General features: G+C 38.0%; 1 protein-coding gene across 1 annotated transcript in view; it reads left to right on the top strand.

The window, feature by feature from the left end:
- LOC138078041 (disintegrin and metalloproteinase domain-containing protein 5-like) overlaps positions 1-22,002 on the top strand; it is a 103,622-nt gene that overhangs the window by 45,605 nt on the left and 36,015 nt on the right. The window contains exons 10-12 of the mRNA XM_068970508.1: positions 13,589-13,784; positions 18,067-18,157; positions 18,773-18,992. Coding sequence (XP_068826609.1) covers positions 13,589-13,784; positions 18,067-18,157; positions 18,773-18,992 — 507 coding nt within the window. The remainder of the gene's footprint in view (positions 1-13,588; positions 13,785-18,066; positions 18,158-18,772; positions 18,993-22,002) is intronic.

Here is a 22,002-nt window from a genome sequence, read left to right as displayed (position 1 = left end):
GAGAAAGTGGTCTTCCCGTCCTATTCCTCCGCCATCTTTATGCTCCCTATAGTTGATATTTTGTATCCTTAACTTACATCTTCCCACTTTCTTTATCCCACATCCTCTGGCAACCACCAATATGAGGAGTTTGGCTTTTTAACTTTTCACATGTGAAGTCATACAATCTTTGTCTTTCTCTTGTCTGACTTATTTCACTTAGCATAGTGCCCTCAAGGTCCCTACTTGTTGCTGCAAATGGCAAGATTTCCTTACTTTTTTATGGCTGAATATTATTCCACTCCATTTCTTTGAATACATTCATCTATTGCTCAACACTTAGGTCATCGCCTTATCTTGGCTATGGTGAGTAATGCTGCAATGAATATGGGGGTATACCTATGTCTTCAAGACACTGGTATTGTATCCTTCAAATATATAACCTGGATCAAAGTAGTTCTATTTTTACTTTTTGAGAAACCTCCATACAGTTTCTCATAGTGACTGTAACAATTTATATTCCCATCAACAGGGTGCCAGGTTTCCCTTTTCTCCACATCCTCGTAGCTTCAGTCGTGTCTGACTCTGTGCGACCCCGTAGATGGCAGCCCACCAGGCTCCACCATCCCTGAGATTCTCCAGGCAAGAACACTGGAGTGGGTTGCCATTTCCTTCTCCAACATCCTCATAAACACTTGCAATTTGTTGTCTTTTTGATGATAGCCATTTTGACAGGTGTGAGGTGATACCTTATTGTGAAATTTTATTTGCATTTCCCTGATTAGTGATGCTGAGCATTTTTACATGTGCCTGTTGGCCATCCATATACCTTCTTTGAAAATATGCCTATTCAGGCTCTCTGTCCATTTTAAAATCAAGTTGTTTGCTTGCTTGCTTGTTTTTTTTTTTTTTAAATATTGAGTCATATGAGCCTGTTATATGTTTTGGATATTAACCCCTTAACAGATATGTGTGTGTGTTAAGTTACTTCATTTGTGTCTGACTCTTTGTAGCTCTGCGAACTGTAGCCCACCAATTGATAGGATTTTTCTGGTGCTCTGGTGATTAAGAATCCACCTGTCAATGCAGGGGACACGGGTTTGATCCCTGGTCTGGGAACTAAGATCTCACATGCTGCAGGGCAGCTAAGCCTGTGTGCCACAACTCGAGAGCTCTCACGCTGCAACTACGGAAGCCCGCATGCTCTAGAGCTCATGTGCTACAATAAGAGAAGCCACCACAATGAGAAGCCAATGCACCCCAACTGGAGTGTAGCCCCTGCTTGCCATAACTAGAGAAAGCCCATGCACAACAACAAAGACCCAGTGCAGCTGAAAATAGATAAATTAATTAATTTTAAAATGCCTTATAAAAGAGAAGGTAGAGTTAAATGCAAGGATTAGAGCAGAAAGAAAAGTGGAGAAAAATAAATAGGACTGAAAACACAGTGATTTCTTAACCAATATCAAAGAAAAATTGGTTCCAGTTAAATGTGACAGCTGAACATCACTCTACTTTACTCATATCCCTAAAAGTAATGTATAGCAGTGAAGAACAGAATAAATAACAACAAAAATATACAGATCAAAGGTCAGTGAACTTTGGATGAAATAGAAGAGTGGTGCTATGAGCTGATACGCATTTACAGTGTGTTTGCAGCTTGAAATTGTTCATTCATTCACTAATTTAGAAAATAGTTTACTCCACACAGTCTTTTGGTGGGTATTGCAGAGAATAAATCTTCAAACAAACAAACATTAAAGATACAGCTTTGTATAATGATAAATGATTTAAAAATAAAGTAAGCTAATAGAATAGAGTGACTGAGAGTGTATTTTAGCCAAGCTAAACAGAAAATGTCACTCTAGGGAGTGACATTTGAGTTAATACATAAATGACAAAGAGAAGAATTTGTTTAAAAGATTCAAGAAAAAGAAGCAATAGAAAGATACTGAACTGGGAATTCAATAAAGGAATAAAAGTGGTATGCTCTTCAAGTTTAATGATGGATAAGGAAAGAGTGTATTGGCCCTTGTTTATGTGCTTCTCCAGAATTGTTAAGCCATGTTTTTCAGTGCTTCTGATTAAAAAACAAATGTCTAATTCATATTGATTTCCAAAATATGGATTTTTTGTTAGAAACGCTGATTCAAATAATGATTATTTAAGAAGACTGTTATACATGTTTCTAAAATGTGGTTGACAAGTCAGACATTTTGTAAACTATCTCTTGTTTTATAGGCAATGAAATAAAACTCTGTAAGAATTCATTGAAATACGACTATTTAATTTATCACTCAATTTGCTATAGCAATGTGGTAGGAGATGGTACACTGGACTGAGTCTATGGGATAATCTCAGTATGCTTGGCTATGGTTTTCTGCTCAGTTCTAGTGACAGATTGACTTCAGATGCCATGTTTCATGTATTATTTCCAGGGAAAACCTCCCTGAAAGAAAAAGTACATACAATTTTTGATTAAGCTTTGGTCATGTACCAATTATATTTATTTGTTTTGCTTTTGTCTATCTAGTCTCCCAAACCTTAATGAAGCATTAGCGTATAAGTTTTGCCTCAAATCCTGTTTTGTGGAGGGCTCCTACTAAGACAGAAGGGGTCAGAGATATAGACGAGGGCCAAGTTTTATAAGGTCATGGTATGTTACTTATCTATTATTGCTTAACAAGTTATCCCCAAACTTAAATTATCCTCACAGTTTCTATGGGTCAGGAATCTGGATTAAGCTTTGCTAGGGCTGGCTTAGGGTCTCCCACAACTATGCTGAAAATAGCAAAGATATAGAAAACATTTGCCACACTATCAAGCAACTGGACCAAATTGACACCTACTTAACACTCCACCCAGCAACAGCAGAATATGTATTATTTATAAATTATAAATTATAAATAAAAAGCAACATATCAAGAGGTGTACAGCTAAAGCAGTACTTAGAGGGAAAATTTTAGCTTTAAATACTTAAACATATTGAAATATCTAAATATTTAAAGAAACTATTCTATAAGGTTGTACTTTATAAATGTACAAAAAAGAGAGAATTAAATCCAGAGTCAGCATCATGAAAGAAATAATGATGGTTGAGAGGAAATCAGTGAAACCAAAGTTGCTTCTTTCAAAAGGAATCAGCAAAAATGGACAAACTTTTACCTAGACCATGAAAAAAAGAGAGGTAACATATCACCAAAATTAGAAATTAAAGAGGAGAATCCATACAGATCTTATATGATTTAAAATAATTATAAGAAAATATACTAAACTAGTATATTCAAGCAAATTAGACAATTTATGTGAAATGGAAAAATTCCTAAGATGCAAATTACCAAAACTGAGTTAAGAAGAGATAGAAATTCTGAATAGGCAAGTGTAAAATTGAGTTAGGAACTTAAAATCTTTCCACAAAGTAAAGCCCAGATCCGGATATCTTCACTGGTGAAAATTGTCAAACATTTAAAGAAGAAATAATAATGTTTGATAACATTGTATATTGGTGTATGGTGTATTGTGTATTGTGTGGTATACAACACACCACAATCTCTCCCGGAATATGTAAGAGAGAGGAATACTTTAAAACTCATTCTAGATGACAGTGTTACCCTGATACCAATGCCTCACAAGAAAACTACAGATTAATATTTCTCATAAATACTGATGCAAAAATCCTTTTAAAATTACAAACAGAATCCAGGAACATATGAAAAGAATGCCACCATGGCCAAGAGGGATTTATTTCAGTAGTGCACATTGATTTAATTAATGTAGTACACCATATTATTTAAATAAAGGAAAATAAAATACATGATCATTTCAAAATATGCAGAAAAATGATGTAGCAATATAACTAATGGAACATACTGTGTATAGGACAGGGAACTGTACTAAATGCACGGTAGCGACCTGAATGGGAAGGAATTCTGAAAGGGAGAGGAGATATGTCTGGCTCTTGAGAGTCCCTTGGACTGCAAGGAGATCAAACCAGTCAGTCCTAAAGGAAATCAATCCTGAATATTCACTGGAAGGACTGATGATGAAGCTCCAATATTTGGCCACCTGATACAAAGAGCTGACTCATTAGAGAAGACCCTGATGCTAGGAAAGACTGAAGGCAGGAGGAGAAGGGGATGACAGAGGATGAGATGGTTGGATGTCATCACTGACTCGACAGACATGAGTTTGAGCAAGCCCTGGGAGATGTTGAAGAACAAGGAAGCCCAGCGTGCTGCAGTCCATGGGGTTGCAAAGAGACAGACATGACCAAGCGACTGAACAACGACAACAAATACATATGGCTGATTCATTATGCTGTACAGTAGAAACAAGATGCAACATTGTAAAACAACTATAGTCCAATAAAAATTAATTAAAAGTAGAAAATGTAATAACCACTTATTTATAAAATTGTCTTCAAGTTATAAATAGGAAGGAACTTAATCTGACACAGCATCTATGAAATACCTACAGCTAACATCATACTAATATCAAAATTCTGAGTCCTTTCCCCCTAAAATCAAACACAAAGCGAGAATACAGATTTGCATTACCTCTATTAAACACTGTACTAGAGACTTCAGACAGTACAGTCAGGTAAGAAAAAAGAAATAAAAGACATTCAATTTGGAAGGGAAGAAGTGCAACTCTCTTTCTTTCTTTGCAGATAACATGATCTTGCATATATATAATGCTGCTGCTGCTGCTAAGTCACTTCAGTCATGTCCGACTCTGTGAGACCCCATGGACGGCAGCCCACTAGGCTCCCCCATCCCTGGGATTCTCCAGGCAAGAACACTGGAGTGGGTTGCCAGTTCCTTCTCCAATGCATGAAAGTGAAAAGTGAAAGTGAAGTCGTTCAGTCGTATCTGACTGTTTGCGACCCCATAGACTGCAGCCTACCAGGCTCCTCCGTCCATGGGATTTTCCAGGCAAGAGTACTGGAGTGGGGTGACATTGCCTTCTCCGGCATATATATAATAATCCTAAGGAATCCACCAAAAATACCCTTTAAAACAATTAAATGAGTTTATAAAAAATCATGAGATACATAGTCACAGTACAAAAATGAATTGAGTTTCTATGTAATTGCAATGAACAATCTGAAAATGAAATTAAAATCCCATTCACAGCAGCATTAAAATACTTAGGAATATTCCTTTTTTTTTTAAGCAGTCTTTTTAAACATTTTATTTATTTATTTGGCTGTGATGGGTTCTAGTTGCAGCACACAGGATCTTCGCTCTTCTGTTAAGGCACTCAGACTTTCTAGATACTCTTTGGCATGTGGGATCTTAGTTTCCTTACCAGGGATGGAACCCTCATCCCTTGCATTTCAGGGCACATTCTTAACCACTAGACTGCCAGGGAAGTCCCAGGAATACTCTTAACAAAAGAAGTGCAAAAGAAATACACTTAAAACATTTGTGAGAAAAAGAAAAAAAAATCTAAGTGAGTGACGGAATACTCCGTGTGAATGGATTGGAAGACTCAGAATTGTTATGATGACAATTCTGTCCTTTCTTAGAGGTCCCCAGTACTGTCTCTAGGTTCAATGAATCAGTAGAGAACTCAAAGGACTCAGCATATAGCATACTTGTGACTATTGTTTTATTATTTATTTATTACAAAGGACACACAAAAAAATCAGTTTTTCATCATGGATTTCCTTCTTCAATGTCTTCTAATTTTCAGCATGCAGATCTTATATATCCTTAATTAGCATTATTCCCAAGCATTTTATTATTTTTGATGCTATTATAAGTAGGATTTTTTTTCTTAATTTCTTTTTTAGATAGTTCATTTTTACTGTAAAGAAACAACTGATTTTTGTATGTTGGTTTTGTATCTTGCAACTTTACACAATTCATTTTTATTCAACAGTTTTTTGGTGAAGTCTTTTTTTTTAAATGTTTTTCTATATATAGGATGTTGTCATCTGCAAACAGAAATTATTTGAATGTAATTTATTTCTTTTTCTTGACTCATTGCTCTGGCTAGGACTTTCAGTACTAAGTGGAATAGGAGTAGTGAGAGAGGGAGTCCTTGGCTTGTTAGCTGTGGGATTATCCTATGTGGCCTTTATTATGTTGAGGTGCATTCCTTCCTATAGCTAAGTTGATAGTTTTATTATTATGAAAATATATTAACTTTTGTCAGAGTTATTAACAAAGTTATATTAATTTTTTCTATGTCTATTGAAATGATCATGTTATTTAAATCCTTCATTCTGTTCATGTAGTATATTGCATTTATTGATTCATGTATGTTCAAGCAAACTTGGATCCCAGGGCTAAATCTCATTTGATGATGGCATATGAACATTTTAATGTGCCATTGAATTTGGTTTGCTAGTATTTTGTTGAGAATTTTTGCATCTGTTTTCATTGGCATGAAGTTTTTTTTCCTTGAGATGTCTTTGCCTGACTTTGTGAGGGTAATTCTGGTCTTGCAAAATGAGTTTGAAAATGTTTTCTAGTGTTCAATTTTTTTTTAAGAGATTAGGGAGGATTTGCCTTAATTTTTTTTTTTAACTGTTTGATAGAATTCAACCGTGAAGCTGTCAGATCATCCCAGGCTTTTCTTTCTTGGGAGGTCTTTGATAACTAATTCAGTGTCTTTGCCCATTATAGTTTTGTTCAGATTTCCAAATTTTTCATGATTCAATCTTGGAAGGTTATTTCTAGGTTTCTCTTAGTTTATAAAATTTGTTGGTATATAATTATAGTCTCTTATCATCTCTTGAATGTCTGTGATATCTGTTGTAATGCCTCCTCTTTCATTTATAATTTTATGAGTTGTCTCTTTTTTCCCCTCTGTTAGCCTAGCTAAAAGTTTGCCAATTCTATCTTCTCAAAAATACCAGCTCTTAGTTTTCTTTGATGTATTTTTTAAATCGTTTTTCAAATCTCTATTTTACTTATTTCTGCTCTAATATATATTATTACCTCCCTTCTGCTAACTCTGAGCTTGATTGTTTCTTCAAGTTGGAAGGATGCTTGATCTGATTTCAGTCTTTTTAAATGTTTTAAGACTTGCCTTTGGCCTATGCTCTATCCTGGAGAATGTTCTACATGTACTTGAAGAGAATGTGTATTCTGGTGCTACTGGATGGAACGTTCTCTGTATGTTTCTTAGGCCCATTAGATATGTAATGTTGTTCAAATCTAGTGTTTTGCTATGGATTTTTCTGTTTTGGATGATCTAGCCAATATTGAAAGTGTGGTAATGAAGTCACCTATTATTATTACTGTGTTTGTGACTTTCTGTCTTTAGTTCTGTTAATATTTGCTTTGCATATTTAGGTATTCTAAGGTTGGGTGCATATGTATTTGTAACTGTTATATCCTCTTGATGAATTTATCTCTTTATCATTATATAATAACCTTCTGTGTCTCTTGTGAGAGTTTTTGACTTAAAGTCTATTTTATCTGATATTAGTGTGCCCTCCGATATTTTTATCTGATTTTATCTGATAGTTTATCAGATATTAGTGCGCATCACTGACTCAATGGACATGAATTTGGGTGAACTCCAGGAGCTGGTGATGGACAGGGAGGCCTGGTGTTCTGCGGTTCATGGGGTTGCAGAGAGTCGGACACAACTGAGCAACTGAACTGAACTGAAGTGTGCCCTCCCTGCTCTCTTTGCCATTTTCATGGACTACTTATTTCCATCCTTTTGCTTTTTGTGTATTTGTATCCTGAAGGCTTAAATGAGTTTCTTGTAGGCAGCATATAGTTGTCTTGTTTTTAGTCCATCTGTCTACTGTGTCTTTTGATTGTTGAATATAATTTATTTACTTTCAAACAGCAAAAGAGACACAGATGTATAGAACAGTCTTTTGGACTCTGTGGGAGAGGGCGAGGGTGGGATGATTTGGGAGAATGGCATTGAAACATGTATATTATCATATGTGAAACGAATTGCCAGTCCAGGTTCAATGCATGAGACAGGGTGCTTGGGGCTGGTGCTCGGTGATGACCCAGAGGGAGGAGATGGGGAGGGAGGTGGGAAGGGGGTTCAGGATGGGGAACACATGTATATCCATGGCAGATTCATGTCAGTGTATGGCAAAACCATTACAATATTGTAGAGTAATTAGCCTCCAATTAAAATAAATAAATTAATATTAAAAATAATTAAAAGAAACACTTGCCCATTAAAAAAAAAGTAATGTTTGACTAGGAAGGATTTGCTATTGCCATAGTGTTGCTTTCTGTACATTTTGTAGTTCTTTTGTCCCATTTTTCCTCTTTTACTGTCTTACTTTGTGATGATTTTTTTTGTGTGTGATGGTATGCCTTGTTTCTTTTCTCTTTATATTTTGTGTTTTGACTAAAAGTATTTTCTTTGTGATTATCACAAGACTTATAAAAGCATCTTATGGTGATAACAGGCTATTTAAGATAACAGCTTCAATTTCATATAAAATTCTACACTTTTACTTCTTTCCCCTCACATCTCATGCTATTAATGCTATTATAACATTTTTAATAGAGTGAATACTTGAACAAATTGTTGCAGTTCTAGTTATTTTTAATGCTTTTATTTTTTAACTTTTATACCAGAGTTATAAGTGATTAACATAGCACCACATTATGTATACAGGGCTTCCCAGATATCTCAGTGGATAAAGAATCTGCTTTCAACACAGGAGGTGCAGGAAACATAGGTTCAATCCCTGGGTCAGGAGGATCCCCTGGAGGAGAGCATGGCAACCCATTCCAGTATTCTTGCTTGGAAAATCCCATGGACAGAGGAGCCTTGCAGGCTACAGTCCATGAGGTCACGAAGAGTTGGACACACTGAAGCAACCGAGCATGTGTGCCTATTATGTATAGTATTGGAGTATCTGAACTTTACTGAATACTTACTTTTGCCAATGGTTTTTATACTCGTATATGGTTTCATGAAGTTAACTGGCATCTTTTCATTTTGGCTTAAAGAACTCTCTTCAGAGGGCATTGTGTGTGTGTGTGTGTGTGTGAGAGAGAGAGGTCTAGTGGCAATGAACTTCCTCAACATTTGTTTTCCTGGTAAAGTTTTATCTCTTCTTCATTTGTAAAGGACAGCTTTGCTAGATATAGTTTTCTTAGCTGGCAAATGCTTTTCTTTGGAATTACCCTCCCACTCTTCGTGCTACAAGGCTTCTGTTCAGTAGTCTTACAGTCTTATGTGGCTTCCCTTGTGGTACATCTGTTTCCTCTTCTGTCAGTTTCCTGCCCTTTCTCTTTGCTCCTTTTGGGACTAACATATGCATACAGTGTTTATTTTGATGACGTTCCATAAATACCGTAGAGTTTCTTTATTTTTTCTTCTTTGTTCTTCCAACTGTATAATTTCAAGTAATTATCTATGAGTTCATTGTTCCTTCTGCTTGATCAACTGTGCCCTTGCAGCTTTTGTGTGAAAATTGTCAGTTCAGTTTATTCTTAAGATCCAGAATTTATCTGGTTCCTTTAAAAACAAAAAAAACAAAAAAACCCAAAACTCTTTGTTCGATGTCTCATTTTGCCCATGTATTATTTTCCAGATTTTATTTATTTGTCTATCTGTTCTCTCCTATAGTTCATTGAACTTACGATGATTAATTTTTCTGTCAGGCAGTTTGTACATCTCCATTTTGGGGTGTCTTCCACAGAGATTTTTTTTTTTTTTTTTGGTGGTATCTTGTTTCCTTGATTCTCTATGTTCCTTGAGTCTTGGCATTGCTGTCTTTGCATCTGAAGAAGTCGCCATCTCCTCCTGTGTTAACCAGCTGGCCTTGGGAGACAAAGAAGTTAGCCCAGCTAGAGTTCAGAGCGTCTCTCAGACCTTTCCTGTGGGTGTGTTTACTCCATTCCTCTCACTCCCTCACAGTGGGAAAGATTAGGATTGTATGCTTTCTCTCAGTCTTGCAAAGCTAGTATGAATGTGGAAAGCCTCCCATTTATTTTCCCCAAGGTAGTGCCTTGAAGTGTTCAAAGTTGCGCACCTTCTCTGAGTTAGGAGGTTCCAGCCAGCTGCTGACATCCATGTGCACCAAGTTGTTGGGGATTCACGTGCACCATCTGCCGGAGAGTGTGGGTTCTGGTTGTAGATGGGATGTGTGGAACACCTGAGCTGTGTGTCCTCAGGCGAGGCATCCTATTGGCAAGAGCCTGTGAGCCAGTTCTTAGGATGCTGGTTGTTGTGCTCCACACACTTTTGCTGTGAGCTCCCATCCCTTTTCCCTATTCCTCAGTGTCTCCAGGGTCTTCCCTGGTAGCTCAGTGGTAAAGAATCTGCATGCTAATACAGGAGACCTGGCTTCGATCCCTGGGTTGGGAGGATCCCCTGGAGAAGGAAATGGCAGCTCACTCCAGTATTTTTGCCTGGGAAATCAAGAAACCCAGGAAATAAGGTGTCTCCAGACTATTCAACGGGTGCCAGTTCCCTCAGTGTTCTGGGTGGGGTAGGATGAAAGTGGGCTTCATGGCAAGTGTCTCATGAGGCTGGGGAAACCCGGCTCTGACATCACTTTCACTTTCCTCTGCCGGAGAAATCACAGGCCACCTTGGGTGAGAGGTGATGTGGGTGAAGTGCAACTGTTCTTACCCACTTCAGTGCATCAACTCGCAGATATTTTTACTCTCCAGGGGACTGGAAATTTATTTTGGTGGGGGATTCTATGGCTCCCACAAAGGTGTTCTTATCCATGGTATATACAGTCTGAAAATCACCTATTTTCCCATTCTGCTGATACCTCTCTCCTCTTCTTTTCCATTATTGATCATAGTATAGTATTAATTATTCATATTAATGGTAACTTGAAAAATTAATCAAGTTGTCAAAGACAGCTAGTATAGTGATGTAGAGTCATTACTGTGCCCAGAAGGGAATACATTTTCTGCCTCAGAAACCAAATTCACATGCCCACAGGGATACCTGAATAACTGCTGGTGAGACTGGGGCAGTGTTTATGATTCTAATTAGTCTCTGAGCCCAATTATGGAAAGGGATATAGCCCAGGCTATAATTTTTCTGATACAGTAATTTTTTTACTATGCAATTAAGGCTGGTGTAATTGTCAGAAACAATAAATTTAACCCACTCATCCCTAGTTCAGTTGTATAAAGTGACACACTCCTATACCCAGATTATACATTTTATATACAGACTGACAGTCTTGGCAAGAATAAAAATATATGTAGAACGACAAAAAACAAAAATATTTTAGGAGAAAATGATGTGAAACAAGGAGTCAGAAGGTTTAAAAAATTAAGGTTATTTGGGAATTAAGAGAGCCATGGAAAGAAAAATAAAGCCACTATAATGAAGGAAGCAAGTACAATGATAAAGCTTGATTCAAATAACTTTTGAGGAACTGGGTATTTAAATACTGAAGAAGAAGTTGGGTGAAATAAGCCCCTCTAATAAAGCTGTGTACTGTATGATTACAACTATATGACATTCTGGAAAAGGAAAATTCTAGAAACAGTGAGAAGATCAGTAGTTGTCAGGCACGGAGGAGAAGAAGAATAGGAAGAGCATGAAGGACGTTCAGTCAGTGAATCAGTCAGTTCAGTCGTGTCCGACTCTTTGCGACCCCATGAATCGCAGCACGCCAGACCTCCCTGTCCATCACCAACTCCCGGAGTTCACTCAGACTCATGTCCATCGAGTCAGTGATGCCATCCAGCCATCTCATCCTTGGTCGTCCCCTTCTCCTCCTGCCCCCAATCCCTCCCAGCATCAGAGTCTTTTCCAATGAGTCAATTAATTATTCGCATGAGGTAGCAAAAGTACTGGACCTTCAGCTTTAGCATCATTCCTTCCAAAGAAATCCCAGGGCTGATCTCCTTCAGAATGGACTGGCTGGATCTCCTTGCAGCCCAAGGCACTCTCAGGAGTCTTCTCCAGCACCGCAGTTCAAAAGCATCAATTCTTCAGTGCTCAGCTTTCTTCACAGTCCAACTCTCACATCCATACATGACCACTGGAAAAACCATAGCCTTGACTAGACAGACCTTTGTTGGCAAAGTAATGTCTCTGCTTTTGAATATGCTATCTAGATTGGTCATAACTTTTCTTCCAAGGAGTAAGTGTCTTTAAATTTCATGGCTGCAGTCACCATCTGCAGTGATTTTGGAGCCTCCCCAAAATAAAGTGTGACACTGTTTCCACTGTTTCCCCATCTATTTCCCATGAAGTGATGGGACCAGATGTCATGATCTTCGTTTTCTGAATGTTGAGCTTTAAGCCAACTTTTTCACTCTCCACTTTCACTTTCATCAAGAGGCTTTTTAGTTCCTCTTCACTTTCTGCCATAAAGGTGGTGTCATCTTAGGGCACTGCAAGTGCTCACTTATCTCCACCTAAAATGTAAAACAGCAGGAAAGAGCTCTAATATACATGGAGTTTGAGTGATTATGATGTGTCAATGTAAGGTTGTCAACTGCAACAAACGCATCATGTGCTTGGTTGTATGCAGCAGGGGTTATAAGGAAAATCTCTGTACTTTCTCCTCATATTTTCCATGATCCTTAAACAGCTATGCAATAAAGTTTTAATGATTAAAAAAAGAAATTAGAATAAAAGGAAGATTGCCAATTATACACATTTGTAAAGAAAAAATTCTACACTCTGAAAAAGCAAATAAAATACCTTCTCATTACATTTATATGTGTTTTCTTTTAGAAACTATTTTAATTATTGGTTTTGATTTGAATGTTAACTATATAAGCTTAGGCAACACAAATACTGTGTTGTGTCTTCCCACCCATTGCTTGAAGAACTTGTGTCAGATTTGCTGCAGGTAGTGGATACTTGTTGACAATAAGAGAAGTATCCAGAAACTCTTTTTGTGAGGTGCGGCAGTAAATGTTATATAAGCTGGGGCCTCAGTCCATGGATGGAGTCCCAAAGAGTCGGACACGACTGAGTGACTGAACAACAACTAGGACCTTGAAGCTGGAAAAATTTTGGCTTAGTTTGTGTAAGATACTGATGATAGCCATGAGGTATTGGGTCTTGGGCTGAGTGAAAGGCTTTGCAGTGGTGGTATTTAGATATTTGTTTGCAAAAGTAGATATACATAAAGGGCACCCTGAATCTATGAGCTAATAGTAAGCACTGAAGAGATTAGAGATATATAATTGGGCAAGTCATTTTTTATAGTTGTTTTCAATGTGGTATGTAAAACAAACCTTCTCTTGTGTGTCCTTCAAACTTTTTTCTAAATGTTTATGAAGCATATTTATTGTTTTGTGAACGATTGCTTATTTTCTGCTTATGGATGGCGTGTGGAGAAGCTGGAGGTTGCACATGTTGAGTATATTCTTAGTGAGTTGAAAGCAATTTTTATAATTGTTCCTTATCTCTACTTTCTTACTTTTTAATAATTATGATAGTCTCCTTACCATTCAGTTTCTTGTATCTCACACCATCAACACCCACTCCTTTATGCACAGTAAATTCAATCACCTAAATGTCTGTGCAGCACTTACATAGTTAACAGGAAGACAGTTGGCTCATTGCTCTTAGCTACTGGGGGAAAAATGGGTGGAAATTTCAAGCCTGAAGAGAAAGAAAACTTGGGTATCATTGATGTATAATTTTTTCTTATGTTTCTTTTTTCCTCCAGATAAAACCAGTTAATACACCTTGTAGGAAAGCAGTTGATGAATGTGACTTTGAAGAATTTTGTAATGGGAATGAATCAATCTGTGTGCCTGACACTTACGCACGTAATGGAGAGACTTGTGAGTCAGGTGACGCCTACTGTTATAACGGACGGTGTAGGTCTATTAACAAACACTGTAGCAGATTAATTGGAGAAGGTAATGACCACAGTTTTCCTTGTAGTTTCTAAATTCTGATTATCCCAAACGGTGTTATTTAATGCTATAAAAAATGTAAGTGTGATTTTAAAATAAGTGTATACTATGTATGTATGTGCTAAGTTGCTGCAGTCGAGTCTGACTCTTTTTGCGACCCTATGGACCATATGGATTGAAGGCAGGAGGAGAAGGGGACGACAGAGGATGAGATGGTTAGATGGCATCACCAACTCAATGGACATGAGTTTGGGTAAACTCTGGGAGTTGGTGATGGACAGGGAGGCCTGGCGTGCTGCAGTTCATGGGGTCACAAAGAGTCGGGCTTGACTGAGCGACTGAACTGAACTGAACTGATAGACCATAACCCACCAGGCTCCTCTTTGCATGGGATTCTCCAGGCAAGAATACTGCAGTGGGTTGTCGTGCCCTTTTCCATGGGATCTTCCCAACCCAGGGATTGAACCCATGTCTGTTATGTCTACATGCACTGGCAGGCAGGTTCTTTACCACCAGTGCCACCTGGGAAGCCCATACTACGTATAGGCCCAGTGTATATTAGTGTTAAAGGAAGTAAAATTTTCTTGATTCTGAGAAAAATCTTCAGATCTCCTGGAGGAGGAAATGGCAATCCACTCCAGTATTCTTGCCAGGGAATCCCATGGACACAGGAGCATGGTGAGCTACAGTCTATGGGGTCACAGAGTCGGATATAACTGAAGCAACTTACACACTCACAGTTTTCTAGAGTGGCTCCACCAGTTTACATTGCTGCTAACAGTGCATGAGGATTCCTTTACTCACATTCTCTCCAGTATGTGTTATTCGTGTTCTTTTTGATGATAGCCATTCTGGCCAGGTGATATTGTTGTTGTATTTGCATTTCTCTCTTTGACATCTTTTCAGCATTTGATGGTCATTCACATTTCCCTTTTGGGAAAATGTCTCTTCAGTCCTTCTGTCTACTTGGATATTTATTAATCATTATTTTGTTATGTGGTGTCTGCCACAAAAGCAGAACAGGTTTATAGTCAATGACAAATGGCTTATTTGAAGCAGATCATCAACTGTTAAGTCAGATACAGAAGAGAAACAGCTACCCAGCAAAAGCTGGCTGGAACACAGCTTTGGATCATATCATTTCTGATGGCTTTATCTATTTTCTGTGATATATCAAATTATCCTTCAGAATCATACATGATTCAGTTTGTTGATGGGTTGGTTCTAAAAACAAAAAATTCATGATGATTTTCAGAGCTTGAACTGCTGTTTCCTCTGTCAACTGCATCAGTCACGGTTTGATCAGAGAAGCAGAACCCCTAGGAGATACATGGAATGTAGGATTTATGTAGAAGTTTGAGCTTATGATCCACCTCATCAGCTAATTGTTTGACTTCTACCTTAGCTGATTTCTATTTTTCCTCTAAACATTTTCCTAAAAATGTGAAGAGAAACTGCCAAATCACCATGCGCTACATTAATACATTCAAGAGAGCAGAGCAGCAACATGGTTCCAAATGATCTCTGGACACCAACTCCAGGATGACTCTTCCAAGTCATGGAAATTCTGTAAAAGACAAAATGTATAAAATGGATAAAGAGGTAAACAAGATGATGACAATATCGGAATGAACTCTATGAAACCTTAAAGTACATGGAATAAGATTGATGAGAATCTTCCTGTTATGGGTTGAAATGTGTCCCCCTCAAAATGATATGTTAAGTCTGTTAAAATATCCAAAGAGTACCATTTAACTGATCTAAGCAAGTTTTACTTTTTTTGCTTCATGAAGCAGACAATCTCCCCTCTCAGGAGTCCAGGGAACTATGAAACAAGGAAACAGGACTGTGAGTTTGTATCAAAGAAGGCAGTCGGGGAATAAGGGAAAAGTATTTGGCTTCCACCAATTGACTGGAATTGCATATCAGACCTTATTTAGAACAAAGAAATCATTACAGCTTCTTGGCGGTTGGGTTTGGCTGGCTGGACACACTGTGTTCTGGTCAAGGGGAGTATTTATAGGACCATGAAAGTTATCTACGTCTTGGTTTGCTGACCTGGCATCCCACCAGGAATGGCTCCATCTTGGGCCTAGAAATTTATTTCAACAAGTCCTAATATCCCCAGTAGCTCAAATATGGGTTTATTTGTAAGTGGAGTCTGTACAGAGAATATCCAGTGAAAGTGAGGTCATTAGAGTGGGTGCTACTAAAGTATGACTGGTGCCCTTATAAAAGGGGTGATTTGGGCATTCAAGAGGGAAAGCAATCTAAAAACAAAGTGAGAAAATGGCCAGGTGACTGGAGTGATACATCAATAAGCCAAGGAATTCCAGGGATTGCTAGTAAACACCAGAAGCTAGGAAAGACAAGAAAGGATTCTCCTCTAGATACTTCAGAGAGAGGACAGCCCTGACCACATCCTGGCTTCTGACTTTAGTCTCAAGAACTGTGAGAAAACAAATTTCTGTTATTTTATGCCACCTAGTTTTTGATGCTTTGTTACATCAGCCCCAGGAAACTAATGGGCTAGCAATGCTTCCTTACATGGGATAATTCATAGTATGGTCCTATGACAACTCTTTTTAATGTATTCTTCATCCTAGCTCACCCTCTTCAGGTTGGTGTGTAAACTGTACTAAAAACTCCCATGGGCACCCATCGTCTACCTTGAAAATTCCTTCAGATTTGCCTCGTATGTGTTTTTGTTATTCTTCGTAGCTCAGTTGTGTCCGACACTTTGCAACCCCATGGACTGCAGCACACCAGGTTTCCCATTACAGAGTTAGCTTAAACTCATGTCCATAGAGTCAGGGATGCATTTCATACTCTGTGCCCCCTTCTCCTCTTGCCCTTAGTCTTTCCCAGCACCAGAGTCTTTTCCAGTGAGTCGGCTCATCTCATCAGGTGGTCAAACTATTGGAGCTTCAACTTCAGCATCAGCCCTTCCAATGAATATTCAGGGTTGATTTCCTTTAGGATTGACTGGCTTAATCTAGCTGTCCAAGGGACTCTCAAGACTCTTCTCCAGCACAACAGTTCAAAAGCATCAGTTCTTCAGCGCTCAACCTTCCTTATGGTCCAGCTCTCACATCCATACATGACTACTAGAAGAACCATAGCTTTGACCATATGGACCTTTGTTGGCAATGTGATGTCTCTGTTTTATTTAAATATGTTGTATAGGTTTGTCATAGCTTTTCTTCCAAGGATCAAGTGTCTTTTAATATCATGAGTGCAGTCACTCTCCACAGTGATTTTGGAGCCCAAGAAAATAGTCTGTCACTGTTGCCAATTTCCCCCCATCTGTTTACCATGAAGTGATGGGACTGGATGCCAAAATCTTAGATTCTTGAATGTTGAATTTTAAGCCAGCTTTTTCACTCTCCTCTTTCATCTTCATCAAGAGGCTCTTTAGTTCTTCTTTGCTTTCTACTGTTAGAGTGGTGTCATCTGCATATCTGAGGTTATTGATGTTTCTCCCTTCAATCTTGATTCCAGCTTCTGCTTCATCCAGTCTGGCATTTCGCATGATGTACTCTACATATAAGTTAAAATAAGCAGGGTGACAGTATATAGCCTGGATGTACTCCTCTCCCAATTTGGAACCAGTCTGTTGTTCCATGTCCAGTTCTAACTATTGTTTCTTGAACTGTATACAGGTTTTGCAGGAGGCAGGTAAGTTGGTCTGGTATTCCTATCTCTTTAAGAATTTCCACAGTTTGCTGTGATCCACACAGTGAAAGGCTTTAACATAGTCAATGAAGCAGAACTAGATGTTTTTCTGGAATTCTCTTGCTTTTTCTATGATCCAGTGGATGTTGGTGATTTGATCTCTGGTTCTTCTGCCTTTTTAAAATTCAGCTTGTACATCTGAAAGTTCCCAGTTCACATACTGTTGAATCCTAGTTTGAAAGATTTTGAGTGTTACCTTGCTGGTGTGTGAAATGAGAACAATTGTGTGGTAGTTTGAGCATTCTTTGACATTGCCTTTCTTTGGGATTGGAATGAAAACTGACCTTTTCCAGTCCTGTGGCCACTGCTGAGTTTTCCAAATTTGCTGGCATATTGAGTGTAGCACTTTCACAGCATCTTTTTAGGATTTAAAATAGTTCAGCTGGAATTCCATCACCTCCATTAGCTTTGTTTGTGGTAATGCCTCCTAAGGCCCGCTTGAATTCACACAACAGGATATCTGGCTCTAAGTGAGTGATCATACCAACGTGGTTATTCGTGTCATAATAATTTAGTCAACCTTTTCTGTACAATTTCTTTTTTCTTTTAGGGGCTAGAGGTGCTCCTTTTAGTTGTTTTGATGAAGTAAATGCAAGAGGAGATAGATATGGAAACTGTGGCAGAAATTTTTGTGGGTTTAGGTATGTATTTAGAGAATTATAATTTTGTTTGGAATATAGCTTGTATATTGCTAAGATTCTGGAATACATGTACAAACTAAAATGCCATTTTATAACAGGTTTTCTCTGTTTTATGATCTGAGCTGAACAATATTACCTACTTCCTAGAGATAACATGTGTTCAATAGCTATAATGTTATATCAATGACCATAAAATCATGTCTATTGATGGGATGAGGTAGTCATTGTGTGAAGTCCTTTATATATACTTATATTTATACTGTGTATTTAAATGTATATTTATATATATATCAAATGTTTGTAGTTAGAATCATTTATCCCATTTTACTAATAAAAAAATGGAACACCAATAATCACTTGCTCAAATTTCAGAAGCTAATATAGAACAAATCAGGGCTGTCAGATTTCAAAAATGGTTTATTTTTCCCTTGCTACATTTCCTCACGAAACACAGAGAGCCAAATCATACATGAATCAATATGCTCCTAAAATTTACTTACAGAAAACTTTTGAAATTTGGATTTAAATTATCAAAATACTTTTTAAAGTTAGCTGTATCAGCAATCTACTTTATTTCTGTAAATAATAGTTTTTTTTTCTTCCTTATGCTTTTAGTCACACATTGTGTGGAAAATTAGTTTGTGCCTGGCCATATAAAACTTTAGTATCACAAGCAAATTTATCTGTGATCTATACGCATGTACGAGATGAAATGTGCGCATCAGTATTTCTGAATGCTGAGAGGTTGCCTAGAGATACATTTACCACAGTTGAAAGACCTGAAGACAGAGACAAAACATTTGTAGAAGATGGCACTATATGTGGCCCTGGAATGGTAATTAGAAGTAAAAATTTTAAGTGTTTTAACAATTATATTTTATACTTATGCTGATTTTGATAATATACCAACCAATGCATTTTAAAATAGCCTTATAGAGGTATCATTTTTCATAAAATTTTTTTTATTGTAAGTGCACAGTTCATTCAGTTCAGTCACTCAGTCATGTCCCACTCTTGGTGATCCTATAGACTGCAGCATGCCAAGCTTCCCTGTCCATCACCAACTCCCAGAGCTTACTCATGTCCATCGAGTCGGTGATGCCATTCAACCATCTCATTCTCTGTCATCCCCTTCTCCTCCCATCTTCAATCTTTCCCAGCATCAGGGTCTTTTCCAATGAATCAGTTCTTTGCATCAGGTGGCCAAAGGATTGTAGCTTCAGCTGCAGGATCAGTCCTTCCAATGAGTATTCAAGACTGATTTCCTTTAGGATGGATTGGTTGGATCTCCTTGCAGTACAAGGGACTCAAGAATCTCCTCCAGCACACAGTTCAAAAGCGTAAATTCTTTGGTGCTCAGCTTTCTTTATACTTCAACTCTATATCCATGCATGACTACTGGGAAAACCATAGCTTTGACTTAGACAGACCTTTGTCAGCAAAGTAATGTCTCTGTTTTTCAATATGCTATCTAGGTTGGTCATAACTTTTCTTACAAGGAGCAAGAGTCTTTTAATTTCATGGCTACAGTCATGATCTGCAGTGATTTTGCAGCTGCCAAGAATCAAGTCTGTCACTGTTTTCACTGTTTCCCCATCTATTTTCCATGAAATGATTGGACCAGATGCCATGATCTTAGTTTGCTGAATGTTGAGTTTTAAGCCAACTTTTTCCCTCTCCTCTTCCACTTTAATCAAGAGGCTCTTTAGTTTTTCTTTACCTTCTGCCATAACGGTGGTGTCATCTGCATATCTGAGGTTACTGATATTTCTCCCAGCAATCTTGGTTCCAGCTTCTGCTTCATCCAGCCGGGCATTTCACATGATGTACTCTGCATATAAGTTAAATAAGCAGGGTGACAATATACAGCCTTGATGTACTCCTTTCCCAATTTGGAACCAGTCTGTTGTTCCATGTCCAGTTCTAACTGTTGCTTCCTGACCTGCCTACAGATTTCTCAGGAGGCAGGTAAGGTTGTCTGTTATTACTGTTTCTTTAAGAATTTTCCACAGTTTGTTATGATCCACAAGTCAAAGGCTTTGGCATGGTCAATAAAGAACTAGATGTTTTTTGGGAACTCTCTTGCTTTTCCTATGATCCAGTGGATGTTGGTAATTTGATCTCTGGTTCTTCTGCCTTTCCTAAATTCAGCTTGTACATCTTAAAGTTGTCAATTCACGTACTGTTGAAGCCTAGCTTGAAGGATTTTGAGCATTACCTTGCTAGCATGTGAAATGAGAAGAATTTTACGGTAGTTGGAACATTCGTTAGTATTGCCCTCCTTTGGGATTGGAATGAAAATTGACCTTTTCCAAACCTGTGGCCACTGCTGAGTTGTCCACATTTGCTGGCATATTGAATACAGCACTTTAAAAGCATCATCTTTTAGGATTTGAAATAGCTCAGGTGGAATTCCATCACCTCCACTAGCTTTGTTTGTAGTAAAGCTTCTTAATGCCTACTTGACTTCACGCTCCTGGATGTCTGGCTCTAGGTGAGTGAACACACCATCATGGTTGTCCAGTTTACTATGACCTTTTTTGTATAGTTCTTCTATGTATTCTTGCTATTTCTTCATAATTTCTTCTGCTTCTGTTAGTTCCCTGCTGTTTCTGTCCTTTATTGCGTGCATCTTTGCATGAGATGTTTCTTTCATATCTTTCAATGTTCTTGAAGAGATCTTTAGTCTTTCCCATTCTACTGTTTTCCTCTATTTCTTTGCATTGTTCCCTTAAGAAGCCTTTCTTTTCTCTCCTTGTTATTCTCTGGAAGTCTACATTCAGTTGAGTATATCTCTCCTTTTCTTCTTTGCTTTTTGCTTCTTTTCTTTTCTCAGCTATTTGTAGGGCCTCCTCAGACAACCACTTTGACTTCTTGCATTTCTTTCTCTTGGGGGTGTTTTTTGTCACTGCCTTCTATTCAGTGTTATGAACCTCCATCCACAGTTCTTCGGGCATTCTATCTACCAGACCTAATCCCTTGAATCTGTTTTATCACCTCCACTGTATAATCATAATGGATTTGATTTAGGTCATGCCTGAGTGGCCTAGTAGGTTTCCCTTCTTTCTTCAATTTCAGCCTAAATTTTGCACTAAGGAGGTCATGATCCAAGCCACAATCAGCTCCAGGTCTTGTTTTTCCTGATTGTATAGAGCTTCTCCTCTTTGGCTGCAAAGAATATAATTAATCCGATTTTGATATTGACCATTTAGTGATGTTCATGTGTAGACTTGTCTCATCTTGTAGGAAGAGGATGTTTGCTCTGACCAGTGTGTTGGCCTTTGCCGGGCTTTGTTTTGTACTCCAAGGCCAAAACTTGCCTGTTACTGAAGGTATCTCTTGATTCCTCCTTTTGCATTCCAGTCTGCTATAATGAAAGGACATCTTTTTTTTTTTTTTGCTGTTAGTTCCAGACTTCTTGTACATCTTCATAGAACTGTTCAACTTCCTTTGGCATTATTAGCTGGACATAGACTTGTATTACTGTGAAGTTCAATGTTTTTCCTAGGAAACAAACAGATCATTCTGTTGTTTTTGAGATTGCACTCAAGTACTGCATTTCAGACTCTTTTGTTGACCATGAGGGCTCCTCCGTTTCTTCTAAGGGATTTTTGCCCACAATAGTAGATATAATGATCATCTCAATGAAATTTGCACTTTCCCATCTGCTTTAGTTCACTGATTTCTAAAGTGTTGATGTGTACTCTTGTCATTTCCTGCTTGACCATATCCAATTTACCTTGATTCATGGACCTAATATTCCATGTTCCCATGCGATATTGCTGTTTACAGCATCAGGGTTTACTTTCACGCCCAGACACATTCATAACTGACCATCACGCCCA

This window comes from Capricornis sumatraensis, chromosome 4 (assembly GCF_032405125.1).
Source record: "Capricornis sumatraensis isolate serow.1 chromosome 4, serow.2, whole genome shotgun sequence".
NCBI classification, from domain to species: domain Eukaryota; kingdom Metazoa; phylum Chordata; class Mammalia; order Artiodactyla; family Bovidae; genus Capricornis; species Capricornis sumatraensis.
Note: the sequence above shows the minus strand (reverse complement) of the source record. Positions and strands in the feature narration are given on the sequence as shown.